The following is a 17,024-nucleotide window of genomic DNA, read 5'->3' as shown; positions in this document are numbered from 1 at the left end:
AGCATCCACCCTAGTGGCACCTCAGGTAGTAAAGCCGATTCCCATCAGACGGAAACTGGAAGTGAAGACAGACTCCAAGGCAGAGCCGGCCAAACCGCAGAGGATATCGCAACGTTGTTTGGGTAAGTGGGCATCCAGAAAGGCGAAACCGAACACGGCGGAGGATCCTCTAGAGATCGTGAGTGACGACGAACGGACAACTCCCACAAAACCAGGGGAGGAGCCCCCATCTTTTACCGATCAAATAGATGCTGAAGTAGTAGTCGAGGAACCCTCTCCGGTGCAAGTGGATCAGGGTGTGGAAACCGAGCGGGTGGCTGAGGGTCTGGACCTCGCACCCAAGTCAGTTAGGCCCGAACAACCGGCGAAGGAAGACGCCAAAATAGAGAGTAGCCCCACTACCCAGGAGATGCAACCAACCGAGGCGGAGGAGGAAACCCGATACCGAGTAGAAAGAAAGCGGAAGGGCAAGGCTGTTATGAGGAAACAGCCTAGCACCAAGAAACAGCGTGTTGTGAACACCGGGATCGTCATCGCGGAAGCAACCCAAAGAACTCCACCGAGCCAGCGGGAGTTGAGTGACAACCAATATACAGCCAGCTCTGAACCATCGTCCGACAGCAATGTTTCTCTGGACGATGAGGAGTACACGGAACAACATCTTTTGGCTGATCATAGGGAGCTCGTTCATCCGCCGGTAGAGAGATTAAGATACCGGCGGTGGACGGTCGACCTCAATGACGGCGTGATAGAGGAGATGAAGCTGTTCGACTCCAAGAAACTCCAGAACGCCTACCGGAAAAAGGACGACAAGGGCAAACAAATCAAGAGTGGAAAGGTACTTCATCTCCCCTCTTTGGATGAATTGGAGGTTCGCGACTCTTTTCTCGCTTTTTTGCGTGCGTTGGGTTTCGAGTGGCTATTGGAGAATGCGGTTATGAACATCCCGGTCAAGCTGGCCAAGGAAATTTTCTCGTCTTTTAGATTTAAAGTTACCACTGATTTGGATGAGGAATGCATCAGTTTTAAGGTGTTTGGGAGTGCGATTAGGATGAGTATAATCGAGTGGACGGTGAGGTTGGGTATGTGTACATTGGAGGAAGCGTTGAGTTCGGAGTGGCAGAATAGGGAGAGGGGAATCCCACGCAGACACGTGGAGTTCGAACCACAGGAGGCTTGGGGGGAGTTGACTCACCCAGCTTCAGGAGAGTTCCAGTCCACCCTCTCGCGGTCCATCCATTTCAACGACCCTATTTTACGCTTAGTTCAACTGTTCTTAGATTTCAACCTTTTGGGGCAGTCGAATTCGGCTGTGAGAACATCAATGACGGAGTTGTACATCTTGTGGTGTGCCAAGAAGGGCAGGAAATTGCACTTGGGATTTTGGACGGCATACCAGTGCCACCAAATAGCTACCCATCCCGCACGGAATCTTTCCCTCTGCCACATCTTGGGAATGTTCGTGAAGAACAATATCATCGTTAGAGAGGCTGAAGACCTTTCCCCGTTAAGCATGGTGGACGCCCCGGGAATGTTTGACACACCGTTGTTCGTCCGCACGAACACGGTCTATTTGAGCTAGGGTGTGCCCCGCTTCTATGCAATGGGGGAGGAAGCTTTGCCTACCGGAAGGGTAGCAGCAGCCCAGGAAGTTCCAGAACAAGAGCAGCGTCGCGAAAGGATGGAGAAAGCGATGGAAGAAGTGAAAGAAGAGAATCAGCAGTTGAAAGCGGAGGTGGTGCGATTAGCATCAGTAATGGAAGGGATCCTGAAGGAGTCTGCAGGACAGACGAGGCAGAGTCAGAAGCAAGAAGCTTTGGAGACGATTGTTACCAGGCTAGGAGAGGAAAACCACCGGTTGATAACAGAAATGGCCAGGATGGCGTCCGTGATAGACGAGATATTGATGGAGTTAACACAACGAGGCCAAGAGGAAGCTGTTGAACCAAGTGGCCATGGAGGCCGAGCTAATGAACCACGAGTATCAGAGGAGGTATTAACCGAGACGACAGAAGCAGAGCAGAAACTAGAGGCGGAACAAGAGGAAAGAGATGCCGAAGAGTCGGCAGAATCTGGGAACAAGCAATCCGAGAAGGAGGATGAGAAACCGGTAGAACCACCTGCACCACAACCTGCCCCGCGAAGGAGCAGGAGGAACAAGTGACCACCACACCTACTGACCAGTTAGTTTTTTTTTATGTTTTTAGTTTTCCGTATTTCTGTTTGTGTTTTGTTTATTTAGGTAGTATAATTTCTGTTTGTGCGCAAACCACATTCATAACACTTAGCCTATTTTATAGTCTAAGTGTGAGAAGTTAAGGGTTTGTCTTTTTGGCGCATGTGTTTGTGTTTTCTGTTTTCTTTTTCGTAAGCATGTTGGCTCACACTTAGCCCGTTGCATGGCCTAAGTGTGAGGAGTTTTGTTTATATGTGTGTTTTGTTTGTTGGTTTCTGTTTAGGTTTTCAAACTCTCCCACTTAGCCCATTCCATAGTCTAAGTGTGAGAAGTTTTAGTTTTAATATGTTGTTTTTGTCTGTTTGTCTATGTGTCCATCATACTGGCCATTACCTTTTCCACTTCACAGCCCTATCTGAGGGCAGACACTTGTGAAGTGGGAGGGGGGATGCAATGACCAGTATGATGAATGTGTATATGTGTGGTCTGTGTTTGTGCTTGTGTTAGTGTCCTGTTAGGTATAGTTTTTTTATTTTATTTTGTGTGTTGATTGGGCTTAAACTCAACTGTCTTGAGATGACGGTGAGGGGAATTGAGGGAAATAACACATGCTGGAAAACAGAAACCACCCCCCTTAGTACCTCCTAGCCAGGATAGATGATGTGAGTATGAGAGAAAAGCCCATACTTAGAGCCAAACACGAAAGCCCTCTTAAAATGTGAGTTATAAGCTTTAAGTGGAACCACTTTCCACATGTTTAGAAAAGAAAAGAGCGGCTGCCACAAATTGCCTAGGGTGAAGTGACTGCGTGTAGCAACACTGAAGGCAGTAAGAACCCCCCCCCCCCCCTCCAAAAAAAAAAACCACCTTTAGAACCTCTTTTCTAACTCTTTATACCCAGATAAATACCCCTAGCCACTGGGACTCTGTGTGTGCAAGGCATGAAGCGAATGAAGCTTACTGGCTAGAAGGGTGTACAAGAAAGCAGAATCCAACTGGACAAGAAAGTTTGGAAGAAAATCGGTCAGGGAGTCTTCCCAGGCCCAAAAAGAAGGTATAAGGGTGGCGAAGCCACGGGGGAAAGAAAGAAAAAAGAGAGAAAAGATTAAGGAAAATGGTCAGAAAAACTCGGCCACAAGCAAATGAAGAAGAAATAAGGGTGGCGAAGCCACAAGAAGCTACTGACCAGTTGGAGAACATAGCCAGAAGCGTCAGCCAAGAAAAGCAACTAACCAGAGGCCCAAATGCACACAGTTCCCCCACATCAAATAAAATAGAAATTTTGAACCTTAGAGCCTTAGGAACATCCACCCAAAACATTACAAGCCAAAAGCCCCATTACAAGCCTATAAGTCCTTCAGTAGCTGCTCGTGAGATCTAAGTCCGAAACAACTGTGGTCCAGCAATTAGAGAGAACAGTCCTAATACTCCTGGTGAGGTATGAGTGACTGAGTGAACCTAGTGTTCGGCCGAGAGTGTGGGCGGTTTTGACAAGCGGATGTACTGACTGGGAAAGAAAAAGGGGGCGGAAGAAGTTCAAGGCTGTCTAAGGCCGGATTGCACCTGATCCCGATGGGAGGGATGGTTGAAAATATAGCCCGATCTTTGTGTTTTAGTCTTTTTATGTTTGTTTGTGTGTTTTTTCTATGTTAGTTCAAGTGTTTTTCTTTGCGTCGTAGTATAGAGTCTAGTTTAGGTAGAGTCGGTCAGGGGAGTAACCAGGCTAGATTTCGACTTATTTCTTTTGTTTGTTCTTCACGCTTGAGGACAAGCATGTGGTAAGTGTGAGTAGTTTGATAAGTCGTATTCTAGGCCTTGGTTACTGGTCAGTATGATGTGCATATTTGAACTTTATCTGCAAAACAAGTTGCTTAAGCGTGCAGGTTGAGTGTTCTAGCCAGAAGGCAAAGCTTCAGATACTTCAGGTGAAAAGGGCGTCAGGACGATTACGTACTGACCAGTATACATGCAAAAATGGCTCGAGATGGAGAAGAAGGATAGCTGGGACTGATCAACCACAATTAAGGGCAAAGAAGTCATCTCACCACAAGGATTTACCCTAAAATTAAGGGCAAGCCTCCCTATAAAAGGAACCACTTGGAGAGAAAAAAAGAGATATATTTTCATCATCATCACTCTTAGGTAGAATTCTCTCGGTAGTTTAGTCCTTCAGCCCAGTCCGGAGTCTCGTTCCTCGCCACTGCCATGGTCACTTGAAGATTAAGAAGTTCCCAGAGTTCCAGACGTTCTCACCCAGTCATCAAGATCGTAGTTAGAAGTTCCATCGCCCGGCGTGGCAAAACACTTTTATTTCGCTTTCGTAGTTAAATTGCTTGTTTTTCCTTACGTTGGATCTTTGTTGCTTTTGGATATTTTCTGCTTTTGAAGTACTTGTTGAAGATCCGAACGTGTTTATGCTATGAAGTTGTTTTCTGTTCAGTTTACTTCACCGATCTCTTTTCCTTCTGCCTAGTTAGCTTAGATCTAGAGTTTCTGGTCGTTTTGAGTATCAAATCGTGTGTTTCCAGTTAGTAGTTTATTTCTTCGATTTAGCATAATCTGTTTACTTTTATTTCATAGAGGTTTGTTTCATGCAAGGTGCAGTTATGTGTTTCCTGTTTTCTTCCATGCTAATCAGTAGGCGGGATTTCAGTTTCGATGTTTGATTTTCGATTTGGAATTTTTGATTGTAGATCTGTGTTCGTGAGTTATTAATCTGTGTTTTTATGGTGCTGAATCTGGTTTGTTTTCTGATTTTAGTTTGTGTTTGCTGAAGAAGATGATGTACATATCCAAGTTTGGGACCACTTTTGCTTTTTAGATGATTTTTGCTTTTTGTCCTTCACCTTTAGTACACCCTGCAGATCTGTCAGCCTAGTCACCACAACTACCACTTATTCTCTGCTTTTCTGTTTAGCCTTTTCTAGAAACCTAGTACTTTCCGCATATTTTCTGTTACACCGCATCCACCATAATTCCACGTACACCACTACATATCGACCACCATTCACCCTTCCTAGTCAGTAGGACACCATCTTAATTTCCCGTCTAGGTAGAGACTCAACCCAAGCGTGGTAGCTAACCAAACCTTTCCAGAATATCACCACAATTCACAAAACGCATTCATCTCTGTGGGATTCGACCCCTACCTTCACTATACTACCCAGTAGAAGAGGGTTGAGGAATTATTGATACTAGGTTTTGGGCTTAGCAGGGGACTGTTTCATCCTGATCAGTAGGATACATCCTTTGCTTGAAACGACACCTACGCAAACCTGCTCTTTCAGCCTCCCCCAATTAGCTTCATACTAATTAAATTGAACCCACAATTTAATATAAGCTTATATTGGAATATTACAAGCAGCCACTACAGAAGTAATATTGCACTACCTTTCCAAATCCGAAATTACAAGTATTCCGGGTTTCCTTTTATTTGTTCAATTCATTTCTCGCGCTTAAGATAGAAACATCCATTAATTAATTAATGTCTGCTATGGACTTAATTAATTAACATATTTTATTCTCCAAGAGTGGATTTAGCAAGAAACTCTTATTTATTATTCATAGAGTAATTAAACTCCAACTAGCTAGGTTCTGAATAATAAAACCTCGTTTCGAGCTCCTCTTGTGGATGCTATCAAATGAGACTCTCCTCGCGCACGATTCAACATAATAGCAATCCTAGCACCGCTAGACAATGATCACCACTACCCAATATACCTGGATCGTTGGGTGATGAAAAATCTGCACCTTTGGTAAGTCAAAGTAGTAGATACTCAATATCGTATGCTCAATGCTAATGTACATTGATTAAGAAATTAATTATCAAGACCTCGTCTTTCAGTAGATAGCATAAAGACTCGTCTTGCTGTTAGATCAATTCAGTGCTATACCACACCAACGTCATCATATTTCAATAAGGCTTAGAAATAATCAAACTGACATTGCAACCTTTCACGATAGGTAGTCTAGGTCTATCTGGGTTGTGAAGTTCTTATTTTTCTTTGTTCAGAACTGACCGCGTACCTTAAATTGAGCGCAGCCCACAACAGGTCTACTAGAACAAAGACTTAGACTTATGTTATGTTCGCTTATATATTTAAATATGCAATAAACATCCATTAAATGTAAAACATAACAACATTATGACAAAAATAATATGTTGCATTCATTGGAAAATAATTATTAGAGTTTTACAGTATTCAATCACTCGAAAGGTGATTTCTAGTATACAAACCCTAACAATCTCCCACTTATACTCAAAACAGCTTTCGAGTATACAAAATAGTGTGCACACGTCAAATTTCTCCCACTCATACTGAAAGCGAGTTGAGGTCTTGAATGAGTCGAACTTTCATCCCTTCAACGTGGCCCTCGAACGGTTTTACCGCCAATGCCTTTGTAAAAGGATCTGCCAGGTTGTTCTCTGACGCAATCTTGACCACTTGTATGTCTCCTCTCTGCACTATATCCCTTATGATATGATACTTCCGCTCTATGTGTTTGCTCGCTTTGTGAGCTCTTGGTTCCTTCGAATTTGCCACAGCACCAGAATTGTCACAATAAACCGTGATGCTCTTGGGCATATTCGCAACCACACCTAAATCCATAAGGAAGTTCTTGAACCATACTACCTCTTTTGCAGCCTCCGAAGCGGCCACATACTCGGCTTCCATGGTCGAGTCTGCGATGCATTTCTGCTTCATACTCTTCCAAATTATGGCTCCACCTCCTAGGGGGAAGACTTTGAAGGATAATAGTCACCCGGGACTCGGGATAGATCGTCCCTCCCATGACCTCAGTTTGGTTGAGGTGGCCCATCATCTCGAGGACATGGTCCCTCACAGACAAGCCTTCCTTCATAGTCTTCGACATGATACTCCGAAAGGCTTGAGACTTAGCCGTTCGATTCTGAGTACCAAAAAGATTCTTGAGATTCTGCATGATCTCGGCGGCAGTTTCCATGGCTGAATGCTGATGCTTGAGTACTGATGACATAGATGCCAACATATAGCACTTAGCCATCTCATTCGCCTTATACCACCGTCTGTGTGCATCTCTGACTCCTACCGCAGCGTTAGCTGTTGGCACTGGAGGTCGCGGGGTTGTGAGTACAAAGATGTACTCATCTGCTGTGAGAACGATGTCCAAATTTTGTTTCCATTCTATGTAATTTTGGCCCTCGAGTTTGTTTTCTTTAAGTATTGTAGAAAGAGGATTGAACGACATATTGATGATTTCATTTGCACTGCAACATAGAATATTTACCATTTGTCATAAACTTATGTAAGAAGTTTGATTAGATTAACCATAAAACTTTTCAAAATCTTACAACAGTAAAATTAAAATTTTGTATCCTCCAGAGGAAGTTAATACGCATTAAAATCTTACAATTTTTACTGGTCACAACACCGACGAATAGTCCAGAGACCACAGAGTGGCATGGCCGCCTAATGTTGCCTAAGCAAGACCACCTCTTTAGCATTACAGAGTCTCATTTCTACAACACACTCCCATAACAATGCTTATGTGCTGATAACAAGATCAAGTTATCCCATAAATCCTATGTGAACTTCTGAATCTCGCAGTTTCTTATGATTATTGTCCCCACAGAGCAGGTGGCGATAATATTGGAAACCACATTCTAGTTCATACCATTTATATTTGAGAAGTCCGCCTTATGAACTCGCTATTTCCTCGGATTATTGTCCCCACAATGCAGGCGGCGATAATATTGGAAACAGCTTCATAAATTACAAACCAATTGGTGGAGACCATATACAAACGTTGAGTTCGTAATTACAGCTTAGATATTTTGGGTTATGGTTTTTATTCAATTATCCTTAGCCTTGAGGCAGATTAAGGCTTAATTAAATTCTGTTGGTATTTAATATGCTGGATAATTGAATCCTTTCTATTTAATTGGCGTCTTCCATTAAGAAAATAATGTTCCAGTATTTAATTCTTATTCATGTCTACTATAAGATATATCTAAAATAATTAAATTATTTAATTCTTAATAAGACATGAAAAATTAAATTCAAATTATTTCCGTGTTTAAGATCAGGAAGAGAAGATTTATTATTTAATATATTCATATCTATCCTAATTAGGATTCTAGATATATAATTATTAGGAAACTGTTAAAATATATTCTCATCCATATCATCTAGGAATAAAATAATATTATTTATTTCCATAGATATGGATAATAATAAAAATATTCCCAAAATCTAGATAAATATTAGGAAACTATTAAATTATTCTCATCCATATCATCTAGGAATAAAATAAAATTATTTATTTCCATAGATATAGATAATAATAAAAATATTCCTAAAATCTAGGTAAATCTTCCAAAAAGATTTTATTTCCATTAAATAATAATATTTTAATGATATCTTTTAATTAAAAAATTAAATAATCATTAAAATAATCTTTCACCGTTATCTCATCGTACGAGGTTCGCACGAACGATGAACGACGAAAATCCAACGAGTTCTTTGTTGGACCACGACCCACGAAGCGTCTCAGCAACCAGTGCGCAGGTGGCGCGCCAGCGTCTCGGCCAGCATCCTCTCGGCCAGGAGCCTGCATGTCGGTGCCGCTCCTCTCGGCCAGGTGCGCCCCGCCCGTCTCGGCGCGTTGATCCGTCGGGTGTCGACGCCTCTCGGCCAAGCGTGCACGCGGCGGCGCGTCTCTCGGCCAACGTCTCGATGCCTGTCTCGGCCATCCGAGCTGCCGGGGTGGTGCTAGCTCTCGACCAGCGGCGCGCACGGTGGCGCGCCCGCTCTCGGCTAGCTCCGGCCACCCTTCCTTCAGCCTAGGGCTCCAGCGCTCGGTGGTTCTCAGACGAACCACCACTCCGTGCCAGCCTTCACGTCGGCCTTGGTGCGGGGCCGCCTGGGGTTTGCGGTCTCGGTCGGCGTCGCGCTCGAGCCCACGCTCGACTGCGCGTCGTCCCGTGATCGTGATCCCTCGGCTCCCACTCAATCGACAACCCTGTTTCACGATCGCGCGTGGTGCAATCCGTCTCGGCGCGAGCGCCGACGGATCGCACGTCTCGTACGATCGAATAATTCAAGTTCTTTGATTCGATAGTTCTTGAGTTCATCATGCATAATAAATTAAACAAAACACCAAGAACATGCTTCGCAATCAAATAATACATGCATACATGAATTTCGCGAAATTTAAATCCAAATAATCAGAGCCAAAGACTGGCTCTAATACCAATTGAAGGGGTTGGCAGCGGAAGCGTGCACGAGATCCGATCACATAAATTTGATCTATTTAGCAGATTATTTAGACAAATTCTATTCGCATAATTATCACATGTATCATGGTCATAATATGAATTAAAACATGCTTTAGCATATAAAATCCCTAAAACATGCTCACTACGGAATTAGCCAATTTACCTCGTTGATTCAATCAAGAATCGATAATGGCTTGCTTCGTCTCCACGTGAAGATCTTCAGTACTCGACCTCTGATCTTCTGACTGGTGTCCCAGACTGTATACTGATATTTGTGTGGGCAAATCTCACCAGAATACTAGGACTCGAATAACGAAGACAAAACTCAGCTCACGGAGGGAGAAATTTTTGAATTCTCTCTCTTTCTCTAGAGGGGGACGAAAATTGTAGCACTAATAATTATGTTTTCTAGCTCCTTTATTCTCCTATTTATATTAAGTCACATATTGGGCCCAGTCAGGGATCTAAGGAAGAATTTGGACATGGCCTCACCGAATTAGCTTTTTCTAATTAAATTGAACCCACAATTTAATATAAGCTTGTATTGGAATATTACAAGCAGCCACTACAGAAGTAATATTGCACTGTCTTTCCAAATCCGAAATTACAAATATTTCGGGTTTCCTTTTATTTGTTTAATTTATTTCCCACCCTTCCTAGTCAGTAGGACACCATCTTAATTTCTCGTCTAGGTAGAGACTCAACCTAAGCGTGGTAGCTAACCAAACCTTTCCAGAATATCACCACAATTCCCAAAACGCATTCATCTCTGTGGGATTCGACCTCTACCTTCACTATACTACCCAGTAGAAGAGGGTTGAGGAATTATTGATACTAGGTTTTAGGCTTAGCAGGGGATTGTTTCATCCTGATCAGTAGGATACATCCTTTGCTTGAAACGACACCGCAAACCTGCTCTTTCAGCCTCCCCCATTTAGCTTCATACTAATTAAATTGAACCAACAGTTTAATATAAGCTTATATTGGAATATTACAAGCAGCCACTACAGAAGTAATATTGCACTGCCTTTCCAAATCTGAAATTACAAGTTTTCCGTGTTTCCTTTTATTTGTTTAATTCATTTCCTGCGCTTAAGATAGAAACATCCATTAATTAATTAATGTCTGCTATGGACTTAATTAATTAACATATTTTATTCTCCAATAGTGGACTTAGCAGAAACTCTTATTTATTATTCATAGAGTAATTAAACTCCAACTAGCTAGGTTCCGAATAATAAAACCTCGTTTCGAGCTCCTCCTGTGGATGTTATCAAACGAGACTCTCCTCATTCACGATTCAACATAATAGCAATCCTAGCACCGCTAGACAATGATCACCACTACCCAATATACCTGGATCGTTGGGTGACAAAAAACCTGCACCTTTGGTAAGTCAAATTAGTAGATACTCAATATCGTATGCTCAATGCTAATGTACATTGATTAAGAAATTAATTATCAAGACCTCGTCTTTCAGTAGATAGCATAAAGACTCGTCTTGCTGTTAGATCCATTCAGTGCTATACCACACCAACATCATCATATTTCAATAATGCTTAGAAATAATCGGACTGACATTGCAACCTTTCACGATAGGTAGTCTAGGTCTATCTGGGTTGTGAAATTCTTATTTTTCTTTATTCAGAACTGACCGCGTACCTTAAATTGAGCGCAACCCACAACCGGTCTACTAGAACAAAGACTTAGACTTATGTTATGTTCGCTTATACATTTAAATATGCAATAAACATCCATTAAATGTAAAACATAACAACATTATGACAAAAATAATCTGTTGCATTCATTGGAAAATAATTATTAGAGTTTTACCGTATTCAATCACTCTAAAGATGATTTCTAGTATACAAACACTAAAAAAGTGATAGATCCAAGAGATCCTCGGTCGGAAACTGAAACAGCGGCGAACGGATCTGGATTTCTCTGTCGCGTTCCTTCTCACTCTCTAGCTAACCATTCTAACTCTCTAATGGAAACGGAACTAAAACTACTGATAAAGAAAGGAAAAAGATAGATAAAAAGATCCCCTCAGCTATGGCGATGCGTCCTCTATTTATAGGTTCTTCATAACAACTTCCAGCTGTGATAACAACTTTGGCAGCGAATCTTCGTCCTTGCTGGAATTACGCTTCTTATCCGTCGATACGTGTCCCCTTTTCTGTTTCACCGTGGTCCTTGGATAACTGATTGAGGATCGCTTTCCAGCGCATCGGCTATACGTTCCCTCTTTCTGTTTTGCAGTGGTCCCCGGCTAACTGCTTGACCATCAACTTGATCAACCCACACTGTTTTGGCCCTTTTTCGCCTTCTGCGCCAACATGATCAGTTTGGCCTTGCAGCCTTGGTCAAGCGGCATTCCTGCACAATTAACACTCGCTTTCCGCGTAAAACTGATCAAGTAGCCTACATTTTACCCTCTAAACCAATGCTTGAAATAGGCCTTATCAAACTGCTTACACTTAAAACATACTTGTTCTCAAGTATAAAGAAGAAGAGAATAAGGCAAATTTCAGGCATGTTTTCTCGTTTCAAGAAAGTAGAAGAAGAAGAAGAAGAAGAAGAAGAAGAAGAAGAAGAAGAAGAAGAAGAAGAAGAAGAAGAAGAAGAAGAAGAAGAAGAAGAAGAAGAAGAAGAAGAAGAAGAAGAAGAAGAAGAAGAAGAAGAACACAAGACTCAAAACATAGACACATATTCGCATAGATGCATAAAATCGATTAAACTTCCAACAATCATACCCGAGGTTGAGGTCAATCCATTTGCCAGCAGCTTATGTTTCCTCCCTTTCACGTTCACTTGATCAAGGTGTCAGTTCGTTAAGATAGCTCAAATTTAAACAAACTGTTGGATTCACTCAGTCACTCATTTCTCACCAGAGATGTTAAGACTGTTCAATCAGTAATTGCTGCACATTTAATACCTCGAGTCTGACTGCACAAGATAGTTCCTTAAGGTCTTTGTTTTGGTTGTAATGGGGCTCAGGGTAGTAATGTGTTTAGGTAAGATCCTAGTGGTTCTAGGTTAAAATTTAAACATATAAACTGGAAAAAGAAAAATGAAAGGCACAAGAGTCAAGAGACCAAGATCTAAACAACTTTACCGGATCAAGCTGGGTTCACTTCTTTGCCACTTGATAGCTCCCTTGGTCAGGCTACGACCTTAGCTTTTAACTTCCTGGCTTATTCTTAACTATCGACTTATTGGGTCAGGTTACAAACTTTTTTTTCCTGCCCTTTTTCAAATTTTTTTTTCAACCTAACTTTTTTATTTGATCAACTCGACTAATTAACTTGATCAACCTGGCAACCCATTTATTTCGATCCATCTATCGGTATTCCCTTTTCTTTTGAAATAGTCCATCTCTCGGCCCCTTTTTCGCATGTGTTTATAAAATGTAAAAATTTGGGTTTAGGGTTTCAAAACACTGCTAAAAGTGTATACCGGCTCAACTTGGTTACTAAGGGGTGCCTTGTTTGATGAGGCGGGTTTGTAAAACGAAGGAGAAAAAAAGGCTCAAATGGTTAAGTCTTAATGCCTTTAGGCCTTACTACTTGTGCAATTTTCATATAAATATCAAAAGGCAGCCTCTCATTTTTTTGTAAAAATAGTAGAAAGTGTTCTACTTTGGCTTATAACTCACAATTTAGAGAGGCTTCACAGAAGGATTTAACTTGAGTATTTCCATCATACTTACGTCATCCAAACTGATCAAGTTGAGCAATCAAGTTTCCACAGGTAAATATGTTGTATCATTTTTCTAACTTTTCCCTAGGCATTCATGTCTTTCATTTACCCAATTTCATGCATACTGCTCTAAATTAATTCTATCTGTTTGTTTGTTTTTAAATTTGACATGTGTGATTTCAATTAGGCTAACCCTCCCCCCTCCCACTGCATATTAGCTCACCCTCGAGCGACTCGATGAAGTGGAAAAAGGGTTAGGCAACAGCACAGGTATAACAAAAACCAAGTAAAACTTCTCACACTTAGACTAGACACTGGGCTAAGTGGGAGAAGTGCTCCAAATCAAAATCATGCCGAAAACAAGAAAAACAAGAGTAAAACAAGAACACATATTCAAGAAAAAAGAACAAGAAATTCATAAACTTCTCACACTTAGACCAGACACTGGGCTAAGTGTGAAATGGATAAAAACATAGTAATTACAAACCAAAAACAAAAATAAACACAGAAAATTGTTTTGAAACTGAAACGAGCTGGGTAAGATGTTATACTATTTCCTCCTTGATTGCTGGGCAGGTTGAGTAGAGGTGGGCCTGGTAGGAGCAGTGGCATGTCTTCCTTGTGGGGAGCGAGTAGAGGGAGGTGGTGGGTGCCTTGTGCTTGGTTGTCGAGCTAGGGAACTGGATGGATCACGCACTGCCTCCATCAGCCTCTCCATGACAGTCCTAATCATGTTCATCTGCACCAGGTGGGCTTGAGAGTTTCCACTAGCTGCGCCATCTTCTGCTCCATGTGCAGCTTCCAGTCGGCGTCTCTCTGGGCAGCCTCCTCCGTTCGCTCAACCCTTGGGGTGGCCACTATCGCTAGCTGGGGCTGGCTGGGCGTTCAGTATGCCTCTGCCTTGATTCCAGCTGACCTCTTGATTGCTCACGCTAGCTGGTAGTATAGAAATGGAACCTCCCCTATCGTCCCTTCTCCAACACCTGTATTCTGAAAAAGTAATCAAGGTCAAAATGTTCAGGCGGAGGGCAATGAAGGGGATGCCGTACACTCTCCTAGTTCTCCAAATTCCAGTTTCTTCTTAAGTAGGCTCCAAGGCGGTGGCACACATTCAAGTGGCGTGCCGGGCGTGTAGCGATCTAATGAATCGAATAAGCCAACCAGAACCCTAGGAGGACCTTCAGCTGCTCCTTCATACATCACATAAAGTAGAGTTTGGCCAAGGTGATCATCGCGGTGGTGTTGGCTTGGCCCAATAGATTGCAACCAAGGTAGGCTTGAGCGATGCGGAGGGAAGGGTCAACAATGTGGTTCCCCCTGGACTCAGACACCTTGAACGCTGGAGCACGATTGTGGCTGATAGCTTGCCAGGCTGCCTGCTGGTCGAAGTCTGCCTTCTTGTTTGGGAGGCCTATGTCGCGCCCAAACCATTCACCGTTGGCCACCTGATCATTGTTGTAGAGCCCCATATGAATGGAGAACTCATTAAGGCTCATTCTTTGCTGGCGGCCAAACACCCTAAATAAGATACTCCTGACATCGAGGTCGGTTTCTCCAGTGAACCGGAAGGAGGTAAAGAACTCCTTGGTTAGAACCTCTAGAACAGGGGTTGCATCGATCTCTAGCAGCTACTCGAAGCCAATATCGGTGATATACTTAGTGAATTTCTCCTCGACCTCTATCTTCTCTAGGGTGGGTTGGTGGAGCTTCTTCCCTGACTTGAGCCTTTTCTGCTTTGTCACCCTCTGATTGACCTCCTCTTGCCATTGTGGGTTGTCAAATTCAAGCATTCGCTTGAGGAGGTTTGTGGTCAACAGCAGGGGTTGGCTCAGGCCTCCTCTCCGCGCTTCGCTTGGAGGTCCTTGTCTAGCGTAGTTTCGGCTCCCCAGTTTCACTGCCTTCTTCATTATCACGGGGCAGTAGGGGAGCTGCTTGGTCAGCTTCACGAATCAGTATCCCCTGGTTGACAGGGCGTGTTCTCTTGGGGGAAGGTTGGGCTATCTCCTTCCGCTTCCTCTTCTTCTCCCTCCTTAGCTAGCTGTCATCCACAGCCTCTTCTTCATCGATAAGGTGTCGCACACGGTGCGACCTTCGGTGTAACTGCTCCTCCTCCTTTTCAAGGAAGGGTTCATCATCTAACGTCCTCAGGAAGTTCAGGTCTGCCCCCCTGCTCTGAAGCAAGATGTCGCTAGGGAGGGGTCGTCGGGTCTCCATATCGTCGTCAATTTCCACCACTTAAATCAGCTCTGGCTCTTGGGTGTGGTTGGAGTTAGAGCCTCCACCACTCGATGGTGGCGGGATATTGAAGGCATGGGGGCCTTCTTCTTCTCTAGGGCTAGCTCGACTAGTCTCCTCGACTGGCATCTCGACGTCTGCCCCCTACAGCCTTGAGGTAGGTATGCCCTAGGCGGGGTGAGCAATAGGCTGCTCAATGTCCACCCCCTTCTCCATAGCATCAAGGTCTTCTGCCGGTACAGTATCTCCACTGTAGTTGTTCACTAAATCCATTGGGTTAGATTTGGGCTTGTGGGATTTAGGGGATGGAGGCGGGCTTTGTGTTTTGGGGGGAGATGCTGGGATTTGGGCTTCTGGAGTAGGAACTCGGTTTTGAGATCTGGGGAACACCAGATTAACTCTGAGGAGGCCGAAAGCCGTCATGGCGTCCGTCCTTATCGGTAGGCTGTCTAGGAGCCTCTCCAATTGCTCCGAAAACCACGGATCTACTGTTGGAAGTGGGGGAGGTGGAGCGGCGGTGCTAGGGCTTACAGGCGGTGCCGCCGAGGCTGGGACAGAAGTCCGTCGTCCACTGCCGCTGGTACCGGAACCGACGTTCCTTGAGGAGGTAGCTTGGTCGCTGGCTCTGTTCTTCTTCATTTTGCTGGTAGTTGTGGATTTTTCGTTGAAATCGGTGGCGATTTGGGCTGGAGTTCCTGCGATTTGAGAGAGAGAGAAAGAAAATTCGAGAGAGAAATTTGGGTACGGTTAGCGTGTGAGGGAAAAAGTGAATGACGTTTCAGATAAAACCCCTTTAATTTGAAAAAACGATTGTTGGCTTCCCCACGACGCTTCATATATTAGGCGCGTCAGCAATCAAGCGCGTCTTTTCATTTCCCTGCCTTGATCAAGCCACTACATTAGACCACAAAAGAAATCTACAATTCAACTGATCAAGTGGAAAACTAAATCCAGATGAATACTTAAGGAATAACCACTTGATCTGTTGAACTCAATATTTTGAAAATATACTTTTCTTTTTATATTTTTATGCTTTTTAGTTGTTTAACTTTAATAAAGAGAAGAAACATATTTACACTAAGTTACCAATGAGTCGACTGAGTGCCCTTAGGATGTCACTTGATCAGTTATCAATTTGAAATCCACATTTAGCTCGATCAAGCAGACTACCCAAAGGATACCCAGTTAACTCCTTTTACTTGTCGATCAGTGGAATGATTCAAGTAGTGGAATTTCTTCCACCACGCACACCTCATTCCCGTCTCTATAGGGCTTCACCTGATGGCCATTCACCAAGAAGGAAGACGAATCAGGTTCGCTTCCTTGGAGTTCGATTGCTCCATTCGCGCGTATGGAAACTATGGTATAAGGGCCTGCCCACTTCGACCTTAGCTTTCCCGGCATCAATTTGAGTCTGGACTGGAATAGCAACACCTTCTGCCCCACATTGAGCTCTTTCCTTTGAAGATTTTTGTTTTGCCACATTTTTGTTCTCTCCTTGTACCACATGGACAAATCGTACGCATCGAGGCGAAGTTCTTCTAGCTCTTGCAGCTGTAATCTCCTCTCTTCAGTGCAAACTTTGGCGTTCAAGTTCATTTCCATAATAGCCCAGAAGGCTTGATGCTCAATTCCCACCGGTAGATGGCACAT

General features: G+C 43.3%; 1 protein-coding gene across 1 annotated transcript; it reads right to left on the bottom strand.

The window, feature by feature from the left end:
* Nucleotides 1–16,577: 16,577 nt before the first annotated feature.
* On the bottom strand, nucleotides 16,578–17,024 carry LOC121796760. Its single transcript, XM_042195545.1, has one exon. The coding sequence runs from the start codon at nucleotides 17,022–17,024 to the stop codon at nucleotides 16,578–16,580; it is 447 nt and encodes a 148-aa protein (XP_042051479.1).

This window comes from Salvia splendens, chromosome 3 (assembly GCF_004379255.2).
Source record: "Salvia splendens isolate huo1 chromosome 3, SspV2, whole genome shotgun sequence".
Lineage (NCBI taxonomy): Eukaryota > Viridiplantae > Streptophyta > Magnoliopsida > Lamiales > Lamiaceae > Salvia > Salvia splendens.
The sequence above is the reverse complement of the archived record's forward strand: the minus strand, read 5'-3'. Positions and strand labels throughout refer to the sequence as shown.